Source organism: Xiphias gladius, chromosome 10, assembly GCF_016859285.1.
Source record: "Xiphias gladius isolate SHS-SW01 ecotype Sanya breed wild chromosome 10, ASM1685928v1, whole genome shotgun sequence".
Lineage (NCBI taxonomy): Eukaryota > Metazoa > Chordata > Actinopteri > Istiophoriformes > Xiphiidae > Xiphias > Xiphias gladius.
The window spans coordinates 15,802,316-15,821,576 of record NC_053409.1 but is presented as its reverse complement, the minus strand read 5'-3'; the positions used below and the strand labels follow the sequence as shown (position 1 = coordinate 15,821,576).

Sequence of the window (19,261 nt, the reverse complement as noted above, 5' to 3'; positions counted from 1 at the left end):
CCAGCAGTCTGAAGCAGGTGAACATCCTAAATGGTGTAGAGGAGAGGATGTTACGTGATCACAAACCAACAAACCAACCTCTCCGATCATTCATAAATATTGAAAACAATGGTTATCTAATGACTTTCAACACTCAGTGTGCTTATAAATATGGCGCTTTGACCTTGGAAGCAGAAGAGCACCACCTGTAATGCAGCATTATAGGCCTAATACGTGTAAGAGTGAAGCTGTTTTGAATCCTCAGTCTTCATGGAATTATTTATAAACTGTCTACTGACGAATTATCCCTTTTAGAAATGAATGTCACTGCGCTTAGCTGGTCTCACAAAGCCGAAGAAACTACCCCCCCCTTGTGGACCCACCTGGGACTTCAGGCATGCGATGTTGGCACATACTGCCAGTGCCTCGTCTGGTTAATCAGCAGCACTAAAGAGACGTTTTGTGGTTTTATCGCTTGTCTTGTTATTTAAACACAACAAACTTAAACAGTCAGACTCTCCAATATTGCTGAAGCGTTGAACGAGTTGACCTAGTTCCAACCCTCGGCGTACTGCAAACAACAAGGTGGCACCTCCATCTAGTGGTAAAAATGCGTTATTGACTCGAAGAGCTTGTGGAACACCTCAGACATACTATACATTTAACAGATGATAATGATAAATACTGCCTTTGTGGACTTATATTTTTATATATTTTTTTAAAATTCATCTATTCATTTATCGTTAAGACTGTTAAAGAAGTCCTGAACTCTCCGATAATTTCAGGGACATGGTGAGATAATTTGTTGTACTGGTTTTGCATAATACTGAGAGCCATTTGTGTAATTTGTCGCTCACCTCAAACATTTAAATGATGGGACAATATGTCATGAACACGCAAATGAATATTACATTTACAAACAATGGCCGGAACAAAAAGCATAGAGTAACACCTAACTGACACATTAATCCATAATAAACATTGTATTAGTATTTGTACACAGTTATTGTATTAGACTGCATTAATCACCTGTTCAAGATTTTGTGTCTACCTCATACATTTTGTTGAATCTACATAATTTGATGGCCTAAAAACAACAGGCTACACCATTTGTGCTTTTTAATCAAAAGAAACAGTACAAAGATGAACCAGTGATGAGGCTTGGGGCCAAAGTAATGCAGAAGAGCTGCCAGTCCACACCACAAGATGGGAGCGTTTGATGAGGATGCAGCACCTCTGTCCCCCTGACATGCCAGGAATGCGAGCACTCTAAACACAAGATAAGCTCGTTGCTGGGGATCTTAGAATGAACTTCTGCAGGTCAAGTGCTGCTTTGACATAGCAAAGCGACCCTTTGACCCAGCAAAAAATCCAAATTGGTTTGATACCAGGGAGCGATATACAGTGAAGAACACAGCGACTCAGGCCAAAATGTAATCCGGGGATTTCATCAGTCACATGAGCTACATGCAGCCAGCTCAAAATCAGTGCGGCGGTGCCATGAACAAGTTTTGACATGTGTCAGACAAAAGCCTGTCATTACTATGAACATTATGCACATGTGTTGATGTGACAGCACGTCTTTTGTTTGTCTGCCCACATAGTGAGTCTCCAGTGTGAGGTATTTCACACTATACTCACAATGACTTTAAATACAAGACGTATTTATTTTTGCGCCATTTAAATCCCATGTGAACATTATGAAGGTTGTTTTTTTCAGTTTAGAAAACAGCATTCAATGAAGGATAATAATAAAATAAATATTAAAAATCGTGTTGTGGCTTTACCGGTTTACTTTTATTTCAAGTTTATATGAATGGCCCAGTGTCTCATTGTATTTACAGGCTTATGTCAACACTGGTTCCTGACCAAGCCCAGTCTCTCTAAGTAGACAAGGAAAACATGCATTAAAAAACTCAACACATAATAGAAAAAATGTGAGCCACCCCAGGAGCGGTTTATTAAGATGTTGTTGATACTGAAAAAGCTTGAAACTCATCCAATCATTCATGCCATTGGCTTCCATGTCTACTTCTGATCGGATCTGATTTCCTACAAAAGTTACCGTGGATAACGCAACACCATTAATGACTCTTACTGCATTTTGTAGTGTAGTATGAAAGAGGAAGGGACAGAGGGTGGAGAGGATTTGAGTTGCATTATCTAGAGACCAGTGTGGCAGTTATGTTAATATTTCTTGGCTGTAACATCTGTTTAATGTTGCAATATCATATGATCTACAAAAATAACTTTTTACCCAACAGACGATAAAGAATTATCTTATCTAAGTGTAATAAGCAGCTCACTGTGTCAGCTTTTTCCCTCATGCTTAGCCCTTTATGCATACTGTATACACAGTCATTATGTACTATCTGGAGCGAATAGAGTACAATTAACCTATCTTGCATTCAGAGTTTATTTGGATACAGTTCGGATCGAGGCATGAGAACCGGCTTGCTTTGGCTGGGAGTCTTCTTTGCCTTGGCCAATGGGGGTCAAGTCATATGGCTTGGGTCTGGTAGCTGTGGCTGGGGGAGGGGTTGTTTTCTTTCAATATCTCTTCTGAGCCAATAAGCAAGAGTGCCACCGAATGAATCCAATTATCATCTAGAAACTATCCCCAGCAGCACCTTGCACCAGGCCACAATACACTTCCATAAAGTGGAATATTGATTCCCATGTAAATAATGAAACAGCTCCTTTCTTATTATATAAAGTTGATCCAGGAAAACCATTTCTACACATAATTACATAGTATTTGTATTTATGTATATTGAACCACTTGGACACTATTGTTCTCACATTTGCATTCAATTTCTAAGTGTCTAATTTCTAATATATGTATTTTTCTGTGTATTGATAACTAACAAAATCAATTCCCCACTATTTGGAAATTCTATACACTCTATCTGATTGTTCCACTCCTTCCATCAGGCTAGACCTAACTCATTATTAATGCTCATTTTCAATGAATATTAAGTTCAATGTTGGAATATCACAATGCAATTTTGTGGGTGCACCATTGCATCAAACAGGAAATTCTGCATGTTTTGTAAGCAATTTCCCATATGTGAAATCTGGGATCTCGACTAGAGTTTAGAATAAAGTTCTGTACATTTACACGGCAAGCCCACACAACAACATGGGCTTTGTTTGTAAAGCTGTGCATGGAAGCTGAAGCTCAGGGTGATACATGATGCAAGATGTGGGAAAAAAGATGTTGCTTATCACTGCCTATAATAACCAGAAAGAGTGTGCTAGCAACAACGTTACAACTCTTTAATTATATGCCTGATTGTATAGACTGGACTCGTTCATATTCAAACTAATAAGTGGTCATTGTCTCCAACTCCAGACTGGTCATAAAGGAACGTTATGTCTCAAAATTGTGCTACTTTCCCTTTAAGCAAACGAGCCCCATCCCAGAACAACTGTTTTATGCAAATGTGACAAGCCGGACGTGCCGTGAGCCAATCAGAGACGAGTTCTAACCGCGGGAGATCCGAATTTCGCGGGACCAAGTTTGGCGGTAAAAAAAAAAGGAAAAAAAAAGAAAGCTCTTCTTCGCCAGCTCTTGTCCTCTTGTATGGAGAGCGGAGCTCCGAGGTGGATGTACAGGAGTCACAGACCGGCTCGGATTCTGCATCAGAGAGGGGGGGGGTCACAATACGCTGTAGATCTTAAGCCGGAACCCGATCTCAATGAGACCAGGAAGCCTTCTGTTATTGGACTTTAAAATAAGGGATGGTCAAAATTGTTTATTTATTTAGGCAGCTATTTTTTTTTATAACTTGTAAGGAAGGTTTCCGCTGCACTTCGTTACCCCGGGGAGCCCCCCTTCTCGTTACCGGACAAAGGACCGGACCGACCAGTCTGTTGTATGTCCTGACAACACACTCCTGGACTGCGTGCTGAACTCGTGCCTTTTGAATTTAAGAGGCTTATTTCAGCTGTATGAGTTGCCCGTTTAATTGTATTTTGCAGGGTAGAGGTATATTTTTAAAGGACGCCCTCAAGAGCAGCAGCTCGGGGATAATCGGGAACGGCGTAGCAGAGCATTGACCAGTGTGCTGAGCCAACAGCACGCTTTTCTCCCTTCGCTTGGCCGATCCAGCTCCGTTCGGTGGACTCGGGAAAATGATGCGAGTGCCCAAAGGCGTCTCGCCGGCATCGGGTCGGCCGGCGGCGGGACTGCCCTGCTCTCAGCAGAAAATGAAGGTCACGTCCGGCGGAGGGCTGAAGACCGAGTTCTTCAGCGCCGGACTGTCCAGCCCGCCGATGAGCACGGTGCCGGTGGGCTACTTCACCCAGATCTGCAACACCGCCGCTGCCGAACAAAGAGCCAGCAGCCTGTATTCAACCCCCCACGGACCCGAGGCGAAGCCCATCAGATCGTCCTCCGGGCGACTGCCGGTAAAGAGCCAAACACACACACACACACACACACCCTGCAAGTCCAAGCCTGCACTACATTTACACTACTACATTTTTTTTTTTTCCACCACTGACGAAGCATTGATTCAGTGTGCAGTACGGCGAGTTGTGTGGCTGCGTGTGGGCGGAATAGTTATGGATTTCCATTGGTATGCGTGTTTAGCGAAGTTTGGGGCACATTCAAATATGTTTTGACGTGATAACACACAGAGGAGCCACTGTGCCCGCTGCTGGGTGTGTGTGAAGAGTGTGCTCCCTTTGCCTGTCATGTGAAGTTGAGTGACATCTTCTGTGACACCAAACGCTGTGAATGAGTTTGTGTTTGATGGGCTTTGTTTTGTTTTTTTTGGGGGGGGGGGTGAAAAGGAAGGATGAGTGGCCCCCAGAGTGGGACATAGCAGGGATACACATTCAAACAATGCTGGGGCAATGACCAAGCTGACCACACTGATGTAGACACAGCATTTTACACTCATTTCTTATCTCTTCTATAAGTCATTTGGGGAACTGAAAGATCAGCTCTAATTTGAGAAGAAATGTTCCCGAGCCGTCGCTTACTTGGACAGCCTGTTTTTGTGATTACAGCTTATATGGCAGCTGCTCCGACTGCACCTGTCATTAAGGCACTACAGGACCTGTGTAACCTGTTCATATCACCGTATGAAGGAGGTCGAGGTCAGACGTCATAACCGGACAACTGCTGTGTTTTCCTGGGGGCTGATGTGTCTGTATGCGAAGGGGGGAAAGAGCTCTTAGAAACACTAATAAGAAGCGTTGACGGCAAAGTCAAGTCCGTGATTTGTTTATGTAAGTAAACTGAAATATGAACTGTATTCCTGCCACGTTCAAACAGTCTGCTTCCCGTTCCTGAAGGTTTATTTGAAAAAGCTTGATGATCTGAGAGGACTGGATCACACAGCAGCACCGTGTCAGTGCTCCACACCTGCTGCTGTTTGTTATATCGGTGTCTTCTTTCTAGCCAGCCTTGCGGTCTTTCAGATTTACTGAAGTGCAGTAAAGCTGAAGGGGTTAGGGGTTAGAGTGTGTGCAGGGTCTCCAAATCTCACGTTAACCCCCAGCCCCTGGGCCTGTATTTACTAATGGGCCCTTCAAGAGGATTAGTTGGACATGAGTGAAGTGAGAAATCGGCTGCCACCTGGCTTATCATAAGCCAAGGTGAACTTAATTACAATTCATGCCTGCATGTATTCTTGGATTTGTACATGTCACATGGTAGAATGATCCTTTTTGTTCAGACAAAATAATGTTATACCCCCTTTTTAATCCAGCGTTAAGAGCAGTTCATAGTTTGCCTATGACTGGCCCAGACTAATACAGAGTGTCTTGGCTGCGGGCTGATAGGGTTTTACTATACAGATGACCATGGTAACAAGTTGCAGATAAGAAGCCAGTATGCTGAGTGTGTTTTCACACTGATAATTGTGGTGACAATTCTTCCTCTCTGCAACACACGCATTCATACAGAAATGCATGTGCCAAATTCACTGCTATTTTTGAGTGACTTGAAGGGCTGGTGTACGTGGACGGACATGACCGTGTCGCAGCTGGTGGGGGGAAAAAAATCGCGTATGTCCCCATAATGAGAGGTAAATTGAGGTGAGAAAGAGTAATGCAATTTTGAAATTATACAGCAAGTTTCAAAAGTCCCTGAGTCCCATGATTTTGAAACTTCCTCAGCACGTTCAGCGAAGTAGGTAAACGTTCACTTCTAGGAGGGAAAAAAACCACCATAAACATTTAAAGTCTATGCTATGAGTAGATGATGGGCTTAAACCTTTTAATATGTGTCTTGTTCATGTCAAAAAAAAAAAACGTCAAAGTTAGTGACCATTTCGATTCCAGTTTCTAAAAAAAATGATAGCAACACAGAGGGCTGTAAGGATCTTAAAGCTTTTTCCTTCTTTCCATCTTCCTTGCCTTAAAAAAATCTCAGCAATGATCATCTTACAACTTCCTCTTTTTAGTCTTATTTTTCATGTGGGAAGACATTTTTCTAGGAGCTTTGTGGTCTTTAATAGAGACTTGCATTTCTAAATTATCGCCTGCTCCACATACAGAGTTGAGGCATTTAGGGTCGAGTCCCAAATACTGGAACATTTTGCCTCCCCCTGGTTCCCCCTGAAATACCGAGATTTAGCTGCAGAGAGCAGTATCCAAATGAAGCTGGGGTTCAGTTTTCAGCCACAGAGCTTCACTCCTTCAGGTGGTATGGACGTTGCAAAAAAAAAAAAAAAAAAGAATTCTCAGTTTTCATACAACCTGTCAACAAATTATCCTTTTCCTCTTTTATTTTTTTTATTTTTTACAAACTATAAAAGACCAAGTCATGATTCAAGTGGATGTAGTCACTTTATTTATTTGGACATAAAGTGGCAGTTTTGGCGTGGGTAATGGGCGCAGTAATAGTTGTACATGACTTAACCAACAATGCGAGGATTTCAACATTATGATTAAAAGGATAACTAAGAGTAAATACAGTAGTTGAGTCTGACTCACTGACTAATTGTCATGTAGTTTTATGTGTTGTCACGACTTGCTGACACAGCAGCTTATATGCATGTTCAGTCATGGGTCGGATGTTTGCAGGAAGTGTTGCCCTCATGTACAGCTCACTTCCTTCAACTTAAACAACATAATAATCACCGTCTTTCTAGCTTTTTCTTGACTGCTGAACAGGATGCTTGGCTCAGCATTAAAACCCGAGTTCCTTTAAGTCCCAACAAACTACACAAATCTATACAACAGTCATGCATAATCCCATACTTGAGAGTTTGCTCGTGGGGTGCGCGCTTTCGAAAAAACTGTAAGAAAAGGTTAATGTTTGACTTTAGCTGTGAAGATTTCACCTTCACTTATTTATCATGCTAACTGCAGTAAATGAGTTTTAACCCGGGTGTGTAAACTGTTGATAATGTGTCTCTCTGTTTCCTTTCAGCTTGATAGAGATATAAAGATGTTACAGGATTCAGTCCTCCCTGCAAAGCTCAGGGGAGCCCCTTCTGTCTTTGACGACTGCTTTCACATCAAACCTCGTCCTTGATGCTCTACGGCACCACAGATGAATGAATTTGTCTCTTTCAGATACAACAAGCAATGTGTACCACAACTAAATGCCAGTTTGCCCAGACGATGTATCCGCATAATGTCGCCCACCAGAAACAATGTCCCACTTGCTCCCTGCTTATGTCACGTGTTCTCAGATTTTCATGGAATGTTCACAATCTGAAAAACCCCATAAGCACTGATATCAGCTTTGTGACTTACTCTTTCTGCCACTTATAACTTCCAGTGCTGTCTTGAATCACCTTCTGGTTCCATCCTTCTCGGGCCCCATGTAGTGAGCTCCCATTCAGACTGATATCACCTGGGTGTGACATTGGCCACATTGGTAACTGTATGCACTCACAGAAAATCTCTCTCTCTTCTCTCTCTTCTCTCTCTCTCTTCCCTCTCTATCACCTTGTTTTACCCCAGCCCCGGGCACTGGCCCTGGAGCATATTGTCTCCAGTAGGATGATTTTTGCATTTCAAAGCAGCAGCCCAAATGGGCAGGTCCACCCTTCTCTTTTACCTCTTGAGGGCCACATTGACAATCTCATCAGCAATGCAGCCCTTGTTTTTCTTTTGACTACCTAAGGGTGTGGTAGTGGGTGGTTTGTGTACAGAGGAGTAGATATTTGAAGAATAACTGTAACTTGCCCTTGGCCTGGATCAGTGCCCCTTGCAGCTTGACTGACAAGGTTTGTTGGTTTGAGGAGAGGCCCGGCAGCAGAAGTCCTTCACGTGACTGTGACTTTGTGTGTGAAACACCACTGTAAAGATTTCATCACAGTGGCAGAGATGGCAGGAATCAGCCAATGAATGTAGTTTAGTCAGGCTTTTCTCGTTTCCTCTCACAGCAGTAGGCCTTAATAGTGGCTTGCTTCACAGCAACTACATGGGAACTGTTTTAAATTGAGTAACATGCTTACTATAATAATTATGATGTACACAATGTACAGCTTTCTTTCTATGATTAATCCGATGATCAAATTCATGAGGTTTTGTGGGTCCTAAAATGATTGTGTGTCTGGCAACATGCCTGTGTGCTTGGCCATGAATTACCATTTTTATAAAATGCACTTTTCTCTCAGTGGCCTATGAGCAAGTAAATGAGGTGCTGTTTGCGTAATATGGTTGACTCACCAGAGAAATCCCACATGCAAAAAAGGAGCACTCAAGCCTCCACCTTAACCCGTACAGCTGCAGGGTGAAACTGTTGGTTCCCCCTTACAGCATGTTACCATGCCTGTGGTTGTGACTTCTAAAGTGTAGACCTACAAGACTGAAAATGTAGACAAAGTGCAGCTTGATGTGCACATTTAGGTCACGGAAATTACGAAGCTCCACTTCGTGTAATGTGAACGTTGCTGAATTTTTGTGCTGAGACACTAGGGATTGAGCTGTTAAGTAAAACCAGACAGATATTCTCTCTGTTTAAACAGAGAGAAGAAGAGCAGCTGCCACTGCTTGTGGACACTCCAACCAGTATCTAAGTCCTCTCTGTGACCCCTGGTGTTTGACAGCTACTGTCAGGACTCTGAGCCAACAAAAACTCAAATTTTGATCCCACAAGAGTTCCCAGTAAATGCTAACAGCTATCATTTTGTTATGAAGTAGCAGGTCACTGTCTTGTCTCTCTGTGTCCCGTTGAAGCATCTGTGTGGCTGCCTGTACGCTGTAGGGATTAAAAGCCACCCCGCCAACAGCACATACACTTGCTATGCTGCTCTAGATGTTGCCAGTCAACAGGTGGACATGTCAGGAAGCACACTGGGACAATGGCAGCCTTTATTATCCCCACACTTGCACAGGCACATCCACACATGGTTAAGTCAGTGCACCACTTTTCACATCTCTGAAAACTGTCAGTTGTCTAAACCTATTAACCAAAGCAGCACACTGGCTTCGTACGCACCACTGTATCAAAGAGGGGATTATTGTTGTATTTGTCAAGAGACATGGAGGAGAGTAGAATACATAAAAGGTGAGGCCCTCACCAGATGCTACAAATTACCCAGCAGCCTCAGTGCAACGAGTTAAAATCCCATGCCTCATTAGCTCAGTCACCAGTGTTTTCTTTGTGGGCGCACTGCATGAAGAGGGGAATGACCACTGATTCCCTGCAAACTTTCTCGTCTACCATGAACATTTGTTGGCACTGACAATTCACCGACAGGAATTCTGCATGTTAGGGTGTCGCCAGTTTGCGCAAGTTGTAATTTTTCAGACAGTTGGTAATTTCTTAATCCTAAAAGGGAGGCTGCGTTCTCGTGACTTTCACTTTCGTGAAGTAAGTCATTGCAAAAAGTAATTGTAACATGAAGATGTTTGTAATGGGTTTCCAAAGGTCGTGTGTGTGTGTGTGTGTATTTCCAGTTGAAGGCCTTAGAGTGTATGACACGTTGCAGTCAGGTAATTGTGTGTGTGTGTGTGTGTGTGTGTGTGTGTGTGGAGAGCCTGCGTACTAAGCCTTAGAAGAAAGGGGATGTAGGGAGGCTTGAGAGGGGGAGGAGAGGTCATTGAGTGATTCCAGGGATTTCCTGGTGTTTTGTAGGCAGTGGGTTAAGGGCTGATCGCCCCCCTTCTGCTCCGTCCACAGAAGAACACACACTCTTGAAGTGCTTGGGAAAGTGTGAGGGGGGTGCTTTGTTTCTTCACTTGAGGGCTGTTGGCACATTTACAACACGGCACTTTTCAGCAACCCCCCCTATTTAGCACCTTTGCCAGCATTGATGTCAGAGTTTCATGGATGGGCTGGACTTGTCCTACACACAATTTAACAATTTAACTTTTAACTTGCCATTATTTAAAGTCACTGAGGTTGGTTAAGTAGGTAGCATGACAGATTGTTTCCAGCAGACTATAGACTGAGAAGGAAGTCACATGAGGAATATTATTCACAATTTGCATAATTTTATGATGACCAAATTGTGCACCCATAAGAAACACCCTATTTGCTATTAAATGTTCCAGTTATTTATAATGTGTATGAAATCTCTGCTATCTAGGCTAAAAGGAAGCTGGATCTAGAGGACCCCCTTTACCTCCCAGAGTTCCGCACGCCAAAAGGGAAAGGCAACATCACAGCCAGGATACCAAGTCCAAGGAGTGAGTACTCTACAGGGATCAGATGTTAGGGGAGGAGGTGTAATGTAGTGGATTTCGTGGGCAGATACTAGAGGTGTACCAATACTAGTGGTGGTATCTGTGCCGACCACATCTCTTTAGTGCTTCTGTTTAAGTCAAATCAAGCTTCTTTTTTAACAGAACAAAAAGGGAGAGTTGGAGACACAATGGGATCATCAAAACAGGAAAATGGCATTGACAAAAAAAACATTGTCAGAACGTTGTAAAAATAGGAGAATATGGTCAACAGACCAATTTAACTATAGGAAGAGCAACATGAAAAAGCCAATAACATGCTTTACATACAAACGAGAGAGTACCAGGCGGTAGTCTAAAAGGGATTAGGCAGGGGATGGGATTGGGTGTGAGGTTAAGTGGATGAGTCAGTTTGGAAGAATGTACAGGGTAATGCTCATAGAAGCCAGCTTGATGGCTTTTGGAATGGTTATCTTAAAACATGGAAGCTCTTCTAAACCGTCTCAGAGAAAAGCAGCACAGGGACTAAATGTCCCAGGAAGGCAAGAGCCCCGTAAACTAAAATTTGTCAAATTATTAGACCTATAACAGATTAAAAAGTGAAGGATTTGTTTGAGACAAAGTTTTTGCACATGATAATATGACAGAGTCCTCATGTGGGAGACAGGGACAGTTCAGCATACAGCAGAAAATACCATTAGAGATTAGTAATTTTTTTTTTTTCTATTTCAAATACCCTGCACAGTATTTTTAGAAATGAGGACAAAATATTGATGGGTTTAGAATTTTTCCAAACAGTGAATGCAATGTCAAACAGAAGGCAAAATGAGTCACATCCAGACAAGAATAATCATAACTGACACATTCATATTATAGTTTGTTTTCATGGTACCCTGTTGACAACAGCTTGAAATACTATTTAAGAAGTATTTGAATCACTACTCGGCGTCAGATGATCAAATGAATGAAGTACTCAAATTAGTTCAGAAAAAACTGCATTTACGCACCTTGCTTTAATATCTGTACTGCTTTGTGTGGTGGTCATGCTGTTGTCACACATTGTTCCCTTCTCACGTGCCATTTGTCCGTGTCTTTGCCCTCAGCTCCAAAGTCTCCAGGTGAGCGGACGCGGTACGACACCTCCCTGGGCCTGCTGACCAAGAAATTTGTGGGCCTGATTGCTGAGTCTCCTGACGGAGTCCTTGACCTGAACTGGGCCACCGAGGTTCTGGAGGTCCAGAAGAGACGGATCTATGACATCACCAACGTCCTAGAGGGAGTCCAGCTGATCAGAAAAAAATCAAAGAATAACATCCAATGGCTGTAAGTAGAAAATGGATCAGCAGAAATTTAATATGCAGAATGGGAATACACTTAAATTCCAGCTAATGGAAGACATAGGTGGAGGGAAAGGTGCCAGAAATTCAGATGCATTCACTTTCTGTGATCTAATTGGATCATGGCCCCTTATCGACATTTCATGCGAGAACTACTGAACAATTCAATAAAAAAGCAACCCAGCACAACACCATGAACACAGAGTTTATTCAACATGTCTCTGACACAGTCACAACACAACTCAGTGTATGTATTCCTGCTCACACGTAGCTTATGTTCCACCTAGTGGCTCTATCTAGACATTACAACATCTTTAGACAACATTGAATCGCCACCATGTAGAATGCTTACTATCTGTTACATTGTCTGCCCTTGGTTTTGAGTTTTTATGACAGCTATAGACAATTTTCTCCACTCATTTTAATGCAATCAACTCATCACATTTTTCTGTTTATGTGCTTATGTGTGGTCTCGTAGGGTTGGAGATGTATTTGAGGGCGGTGCAGGTGGAGGAGAGAAGGCTTGTGCCCTGAGAAAAGAGCTGGGAGACCTGGAGAGAGCAGAGAGATCTCTGGATGAACTGATTCACTCCAGCACCACACAGCTCAAACAGCTCACTGAATATAAAGACAATCAGAGATATCCTTTACATGCATCTCTGTCTTTAACAACATTTCCACTGCAATTCTTCTGTGTTTGGTTACACATGCAAACACCCACTTAATATATGTTGCTGTTGTTACCCTTGACCCCACACTGCACGTTGGGCTATGTGACGTACCAGGACATCCGCTCCATCAGCAGTCTCAGAGAACAGACAGTCATTGCTGTCAAGGCCCCTTCTGAGACCAAGCTGGAGGTGCCAGATACAGCAGGGGTGAGAGTACATCTTTGTTTGAAATCTACAGTGTGACCTTCTTGTTTCCTCCTTGTCACCTCTTTCAGTTTCTAGGCCGCTGCACTGCCATGTAAATTTTTTCATCATCTGTCAATATTGCTGTCGGGTGGATGAAAGTCTCGTTAAATGTTTCCAAGACAAATTAGTTTGGCAAGAATAGTGAATAACCCCTGATAGCAGTTCAAGATTCAGGTTATCAACAATTGTACATACAAAATAAACAACTCTCCAAAAGATAAATAAAATACACGCATGGCATCTAGTAACTAGTAAAGTATTATGTCTGACGTGTTTCAAACTAATAGCAATCTGTTTCTGTGTCCCTTTCTCCTTACAGCAGGGGTCATTACAGATCTATTTAAAGAGTAAGAATGGCCCAATTGAAGTCTACCTGTGTCCAGAGGAGGGTCTTGAAGATGCTAGCCCCGTTAAGAGCGCTGTCACCCCTAAAAAGGAGTTCCCTCCGCCCCTTGGCCCTCCACCTGCAACCCCAATGGCACAATCAAGTTACGGCGTCAAAGAGGAGGCTGCTGAATGTAAGCTGGGGCTTCTGAAGGGTCATGTACTATACGGTAGGACTCTGGCTTTTGCCACACACTGTCCTATGTGAGGTGTAAGTTTGAAGCATGCACTTTTAAAGATTAAAATAACATTTAAACATTTTGCAACATACACTCATTTGCTTCCTTGCTGAGTTGCAGTAGATGAAAGGATCGATGTCTGTGCATTAGCTTAGGAGCTGGAGCCAGGAGGCAATTAGCCTAACCTAACATTACTGACTCTTTTTTTTTTTTTATATCTGTACACAAGCAGAGATATCAAAATTACACTTAGTGGTTGCATGCTGTGGAGTTGCGGGCTGAGTCATTCTGAGTTAACTTTGCTATATAAGAAATGGTAATAGCACATAACTCGCTGTAAAAGTACCAGTCGTGATGTATACATTTATAAATTTCTGCAGATTAAACAAACGTGTTAATTACAGTGTGTTAATATGTGAGCTTTAGAGCTACTGGTAGGCGTATTTTTGAACTTTCAGTTTTTATGTTAAGCTAAACTAATCGCCCCCCCTGGCTCTCTCTCCATACTTGATGCACAGGCATGGGAGTGGTAAAGATCTTCTCATCTAAGATTTGACACCAAAGAAGCACATTTTCTAGAAATTCTGAACTATTCCATTAACATTCTTAATTAATCAGTCAACTGAAGTTTGATTACATAGCAAAAATGAAAAAAAACAATGAAACACTGAAGGTTAATGTACACAAAAATGAAAAAAAAAATTCTAAAGATAGGAATAAAAACAAATGCAAATCACAAGAGTGAATGTAAAAATTAAAACCTGTAGAAATTAATAAAAATTAAAATTTTTACATTTAAAGGACATGTCAAGCAAAAACATGTGTTTTGAACTAACAGTGGAAGTTTAGATTTTCAGGGAGGCTGTTGTCAGTACAGCAGCTACAGCTAACATCACCAAAGGTTTTTGTCGTGCGGGGTTCTGCAGTAGGAACCCACACTCAGACACACACAATTAAATTTCAATCTCTCCCCTGCTCTGTCCTTTGCTTAAACACAGCCAACATGTCTACAGCAGCTCCAGCGACCTCCTCGGCTGCCGCCTCCACCTCCTCTCTTCTGGACGTAGAGGGCCTGTTGGGTTTGCCCCCCAGCCTGCTCCAGATCACGGAGGACCAGCTTCCTGGCGCCTCATTCACCCCAGATCCCAACACCCCCTTTGTCAGTTTCTCTCCACCCTTGGACCATGACGACTACCTCTGGAGCCTGGAGGATGGCGAGGGAGTGTCAGATTTCTTTGACACCTATGATCTTGGGGATCTGTTGAAGAGCTGAGGTATAGATGAAGGAGGGCCTTCTTGAAGTAGGAAATATTACACTATGAAGCCATCAATCTTTGTTTTTGCCATGCCTGTCTTAATGTCAGTGATTCCAAAGGGGCGTTTACCCCCTTTGTTAATTTTAATAAAGTAGAAAACACAATTGTACATATTAATGTAAAGAACGCTCAGGCTGGGAGGATGGGTGAGGCTGAGATTGACACTGATGTGCGTAATCGCCAACCATTAGAAAACACTGTTTAAAAAGCAGGGATTGTTCTGGATTTTGTCTCACACTTTCAGATTGTGCTACAAAGAAAAACGTTTGTAACCATACAAACACGGGAGTTATTATGCATATCACATCCCTGGCAAAAGATCTGATAACATTTCAGTATCAAGCGGTGTTTATGATGTGACAACTCAGGAACTTTTTTCTTCCTCGTTTCCAAAGTCTAAATGTTTGTGCCACCCTTTGGCCCACAGGGGGCAGCCTTGTATTATGTCAGCTTTAACTGCCATGCAGCTTTACAGGATTCAATCACTGGATGAGAGTAAGGTAAAGCCATCAAGAACCATACACAGGGTGTGTTTGTGGGTATCCTAGTATATCCTCATCATAGACCCAATCAAGATGTGAATAACTTGTTTAATACCAGTCCTTGTAGATCCACTAGCATCTACAGCCTGAACATACAGTATCGTGTGAAACGTGACCATAGATATTAGACATGCAGCTGATTTCGAAGGTGCCGGTGTTGCATCTGTCTAATCAGGTTTGCTCTCTCCTGCCTGAAGCTTTATGTCAACCCTTGTGCCTGTTTGGTGCTGCATTGTGTACCAAACTATGCAGGTTGTGACAGCCGATACTGGACCCAGAGCCAGAGTTGATGACCCGATAATGGGTACTCATTGAACACATACAATCTCTGTCTGAGGCTCACACTCTCACTTGTGGATTTGGAAGGTTTGTTTCAAAACTACTCGCTCCCCTATTGATGTGAGTTTCATAGCTGATTTTAATTGATGGATTTTTATTAATTTGTAAAACTACAAATGTATTTCTGAGGAAATAACCCAAAAGAATGAAATCCAGCATCTGTGTTGCAGGTTTGGTGGAATGTCAGTTAATTTATGTAATTAAGGTTTAATTAGAGGGGCAATTTCTTTTTCCTCTACTTGTTCTGAAATAAATGAAGTCTGTTGATTAAAAAGCTACAGAAACAATGTGGAATTTATCTTAACTGTTCGGATTTTAGGCCCATGAATGCTTTCCCACATGTTCTTCTGCACCCGAGATTAGGGCAGCTGTGACTTTTATCTTTCAAATGTTTTTTGAGACGTTCTAGACATTTGGAAATTTGAATTCCACGCTGATGTATTTTTGGCTTTCCCTCTACATTGCAGAGATAAGCTAACTGACCTGTCCTAACAAAACTTGAAAATGTGTGCTTGTTTGTGTATTTGATAGCTTGGGAAATGGGTGTCATGGTGTGTTTGTGTGTGCATTTTTACATAGTAGATTAGAAAATGTGAATTCAGAATTTGTAGTTTTTTTTCAATGAGCATTATTTTTCTGGTATTTGTACATAATTTGTTTTTGTATTTATACCTATTTGAAAGTTGATGCTGTCCTTTCTGCAGAGGGCACAACTGTTTTTTGTATGACATGGAGCACTTAATATTTTGTAATATTGTGTGGTCTGTTTGAAATTATTAAATAAATACTAAAGACATGGTTTACACTTGGAATTGTGCTCCATTTTCATTACTTTCCATGTCAAGAACCTGTAGTGTCTGTTGCAATTTTTTAATTTAGTTCTTCTCAGCAAACAATTTCTTAACAACTGTTGTGTTTGTACATTTAGGCTCACATCCATCTTAGAAGTCATTGCTTTACACAATGCAAAGTCTCTGCATTGTATTTCTTTATGTGACCTGACTCTTACTGGAGAATTCATTGACATAAAGGCTCAGTCTCACAGGCTCAAATAAAAAAAATATGGAGAATTTTCTGTCTATAAACAGCAAGGGTATGGCCACTGAGGATATTGATCTAATAAGAATTGACATTCCCTGAGGAGAGAGAACGGGTTGACATGAAGAGCAACAATGACACTGATGAAGCTATAAACACATTCAGACAGGTAGACAAAAACCACCCATCATTCTTTGTGAGTTGGTTGCTCTGGAAAGAAGCTCACAAAAGGCAGAGGGCATGCAGGAGGTCAAAGTTCAGCGGGTCAGTGTGGAATGGTGTTGCATTCCGGATATTTGCAAGGAAATATAGCACAAATCTACTAATAAGTATATAGAAAATGCAGGTATAGTTTTTCACTTTTTTTAAATTTTCTTTTACATGCAACGATCAATCTCTTTATCTACAAGGTGAAGAGGACGATGCAGTGTTCACCGACTTCTCTTTGGGAATGACTAAGCTCATATGTCCTTTCTCAGGAAACTATGTAAGGCTCTGTATGCTCAAAAGAGCTTGCTCAGTTCTTCCTGAAGTAATTTTATATAGGATCTAAAGTGTATCGACCCTGGAACTCCAAAGGTTGTGTATGATAAGAGGAAAAACAAATGTATTAAATGCTCACCACAAACTTTAAATGTTGTCAACAGAGCTTAAGCAAGGGCGAAAAAAAGACTTAAGCTTGTGCAAGTGAAATAAACTGTCTCTGCTTGCACATGGTCAGCTGCACCAGTTTTATACAAACTCTGGCGTCTGCCTGTTTCTGAACCAACATCAGATGTATATTCGTTTTAAGTGTCTATTAACAGATGTTGCGCACAACAGCGCATGTGTTTAATATGAGGTAATAAACTAACATCACATACACACACATAGCCTTTGACTGTGTGGTTTACATGCTATCTAAACAACAGAGAACCTCAGTTGTGTTACATCACACCTTCAGACCAATTGCCGTGACAACAAGAGACTGAAGTAAATATTGTTAGCCGAACCCTTAATTTGCCAAAAACTTAAATGCCTTTCTGCGTGCTGACATGGCATAAATAAGGTGACAGCTCGTGAATGAGCAGCAACCAACCTGCGGCCAGAACATTGTATGTCCTTGTTTAAAGCTACAGGACACATAGTGGTCTTATTATTTTCATTAAGGTTGGGAAAAATTGGTGACTATAGTTGGTGTGTTTAGGGCCACATACAATCTCAATTAGAGACACTGAAAGCCTTGAACTGACTCTGGCACAAAATATGACTATAGATGTCTAAACAGGTTTAAATTTTTATGCAGTTTTTTAAAGCAGAAATTAAATGGATAAATTGAAGTTGTTCAACAGGTAGGAATAGCTCCAAGAAAATATGAATTTAATTGCTCCCAGAATTCGTAGTAAATGTCTCGAGCAACGCTGTGACATTGTGAAACCTACGTAATACTGCATTTATTATGGTGTATGAATCACAAACAAGTTTGACTACTTGTGCCCAGGCTGGAAAACTTTTGTTTGCTGCCATACCCACTTTGGTAAACAGGCATGCTGGAGAGAATGTCTCTCCGAGGGTGGGGTTAATGGGCAGGTATGTTGGCAGTTGAGAAGCCATACCCCACACGACAGACATGACAGTGGACTGACACTGTGCAGTCACTGAGCCAGGGATAACGTATTTTTCCAGAGCAGAAGTTGTCACAAAATTACATAGTCCCCTTTGCATCAGAGGTGTTTCCCAGCACTAATTCATGGTGTGGCTGTGCAGGTTCCTGAGGTGATTGATTTTCAATAGAGGCCCTGTCCCGTTCAAGACACTTCATATGCTTATTCCAGTGGGAAACTCAAGTCCACTGTTCAACAATAAATCAAATCCCCTCTCTCTTTCTCTTTCTCTTTCTCTCTCCGGTCCTCCCATTTTCAGTCATCCGTGTTAAACAGAGGAGGGGGTATTTTACGGTAAGCCTGGGCCTCCTGGCTTGACAGGGGTAGTAAATTGATAGCAGAGCTAGTGGAGCTGAGTCAACAAGCAGAGTGGAGCGGGAGAGGGAGATTTTTCAGGGGAAGGTCGTTGGTGGAACTTATGCTGGGAAGCAGCAAGGAAATCCTGGCAGCTGTAATCTTTAGTGGAAGACGTCGCTCTGCCCTCACTGCTGCTGCGTGCGTCAGAGAGAGAGAGAGAGAGAAGCTGCATTCGGTGTACCTCACTTCCCGGCAGACCAGACATCACCGCTCGCAGGCTATGAGGAGACTTTGCTCTAAGAATGGCGTGAAGAAAAAATGAAAGAAAGTCCTTGTTGATGATAGAAATAAATAGGGAAACTACCATCAGCATTGGCAGGCGAGAGCAGGGAAATGACAGTGAATAGGTACAGTTTGTGGTGTTTAGGAAGGAAAAGGGTGGAGACAAGGAGGGAAAACATTAAGTGAGTCACTCCAGTTTGTGTACTCAGACGAAAAAGTTTCCCTCTATCTCTTTTTCCTTTTCTCCGGCATTCCACCTTTGTCTCCCTCCCCGTGCTGTGCATCTCCCCCTCCCACACGCCCTCCACCTTCCAAAACTATTTTCCTCTGTCACTTCCCCATTTCGTCTCTCCCCCCTCCCTGTCCTTGGACTTGTGTTCTCCACTATATGCTAGTTCATTGCCTGAGC

At 42.1% G+C, this 19,261-nt stretch overlaps 1 protein-coding gene across 2 annotated transcripts; it reads left to right on the top strand.

Annotated features, from left to right (window-relative positions):
* The first annotated feature begins 3,576 nt into the window (after nucleotides 1–3,576).
* On the top strand, nucleotides 3,577–16,357 carry e2f2 (E2F transcription factor 2). Of its 2 annotated transcripts, none has more exons than XM_040136618.1 (7): nucleotides 3,577–4,392; nucleotides 10,485–10,584; nucleotides 11,682–11,901; nucleotides 12,394–12,555; nucleotides 12,679–12,793; nucleotides 13,155–13,350; nucleotides 14,394–16,357. In XM_040136618.1, exons 1-7 carry the CDS (start codon nucleotides 4,117–4,119, stop codon nucleotides 14,666–14,668), a joined length of 1,344 nt encoding a protein of 447 aa, XP_039992552.1. In that variant the 5' UTR covers nucleotides 3,577–4,116; the 3' UTR covers nucleotides 14,669–16,357. The 2 variants fall into 2 exon arrangements, with proteins under 2 accessions (XP_039992552.1, XP_039992551.1); XM_040136617.1 differs by having other exon boundaries at nucleotides 13,152–13,350.
* The last annotated feature ends 2,904 nt before the right edge of the window (nucleotides 16,358–19,261 follow it).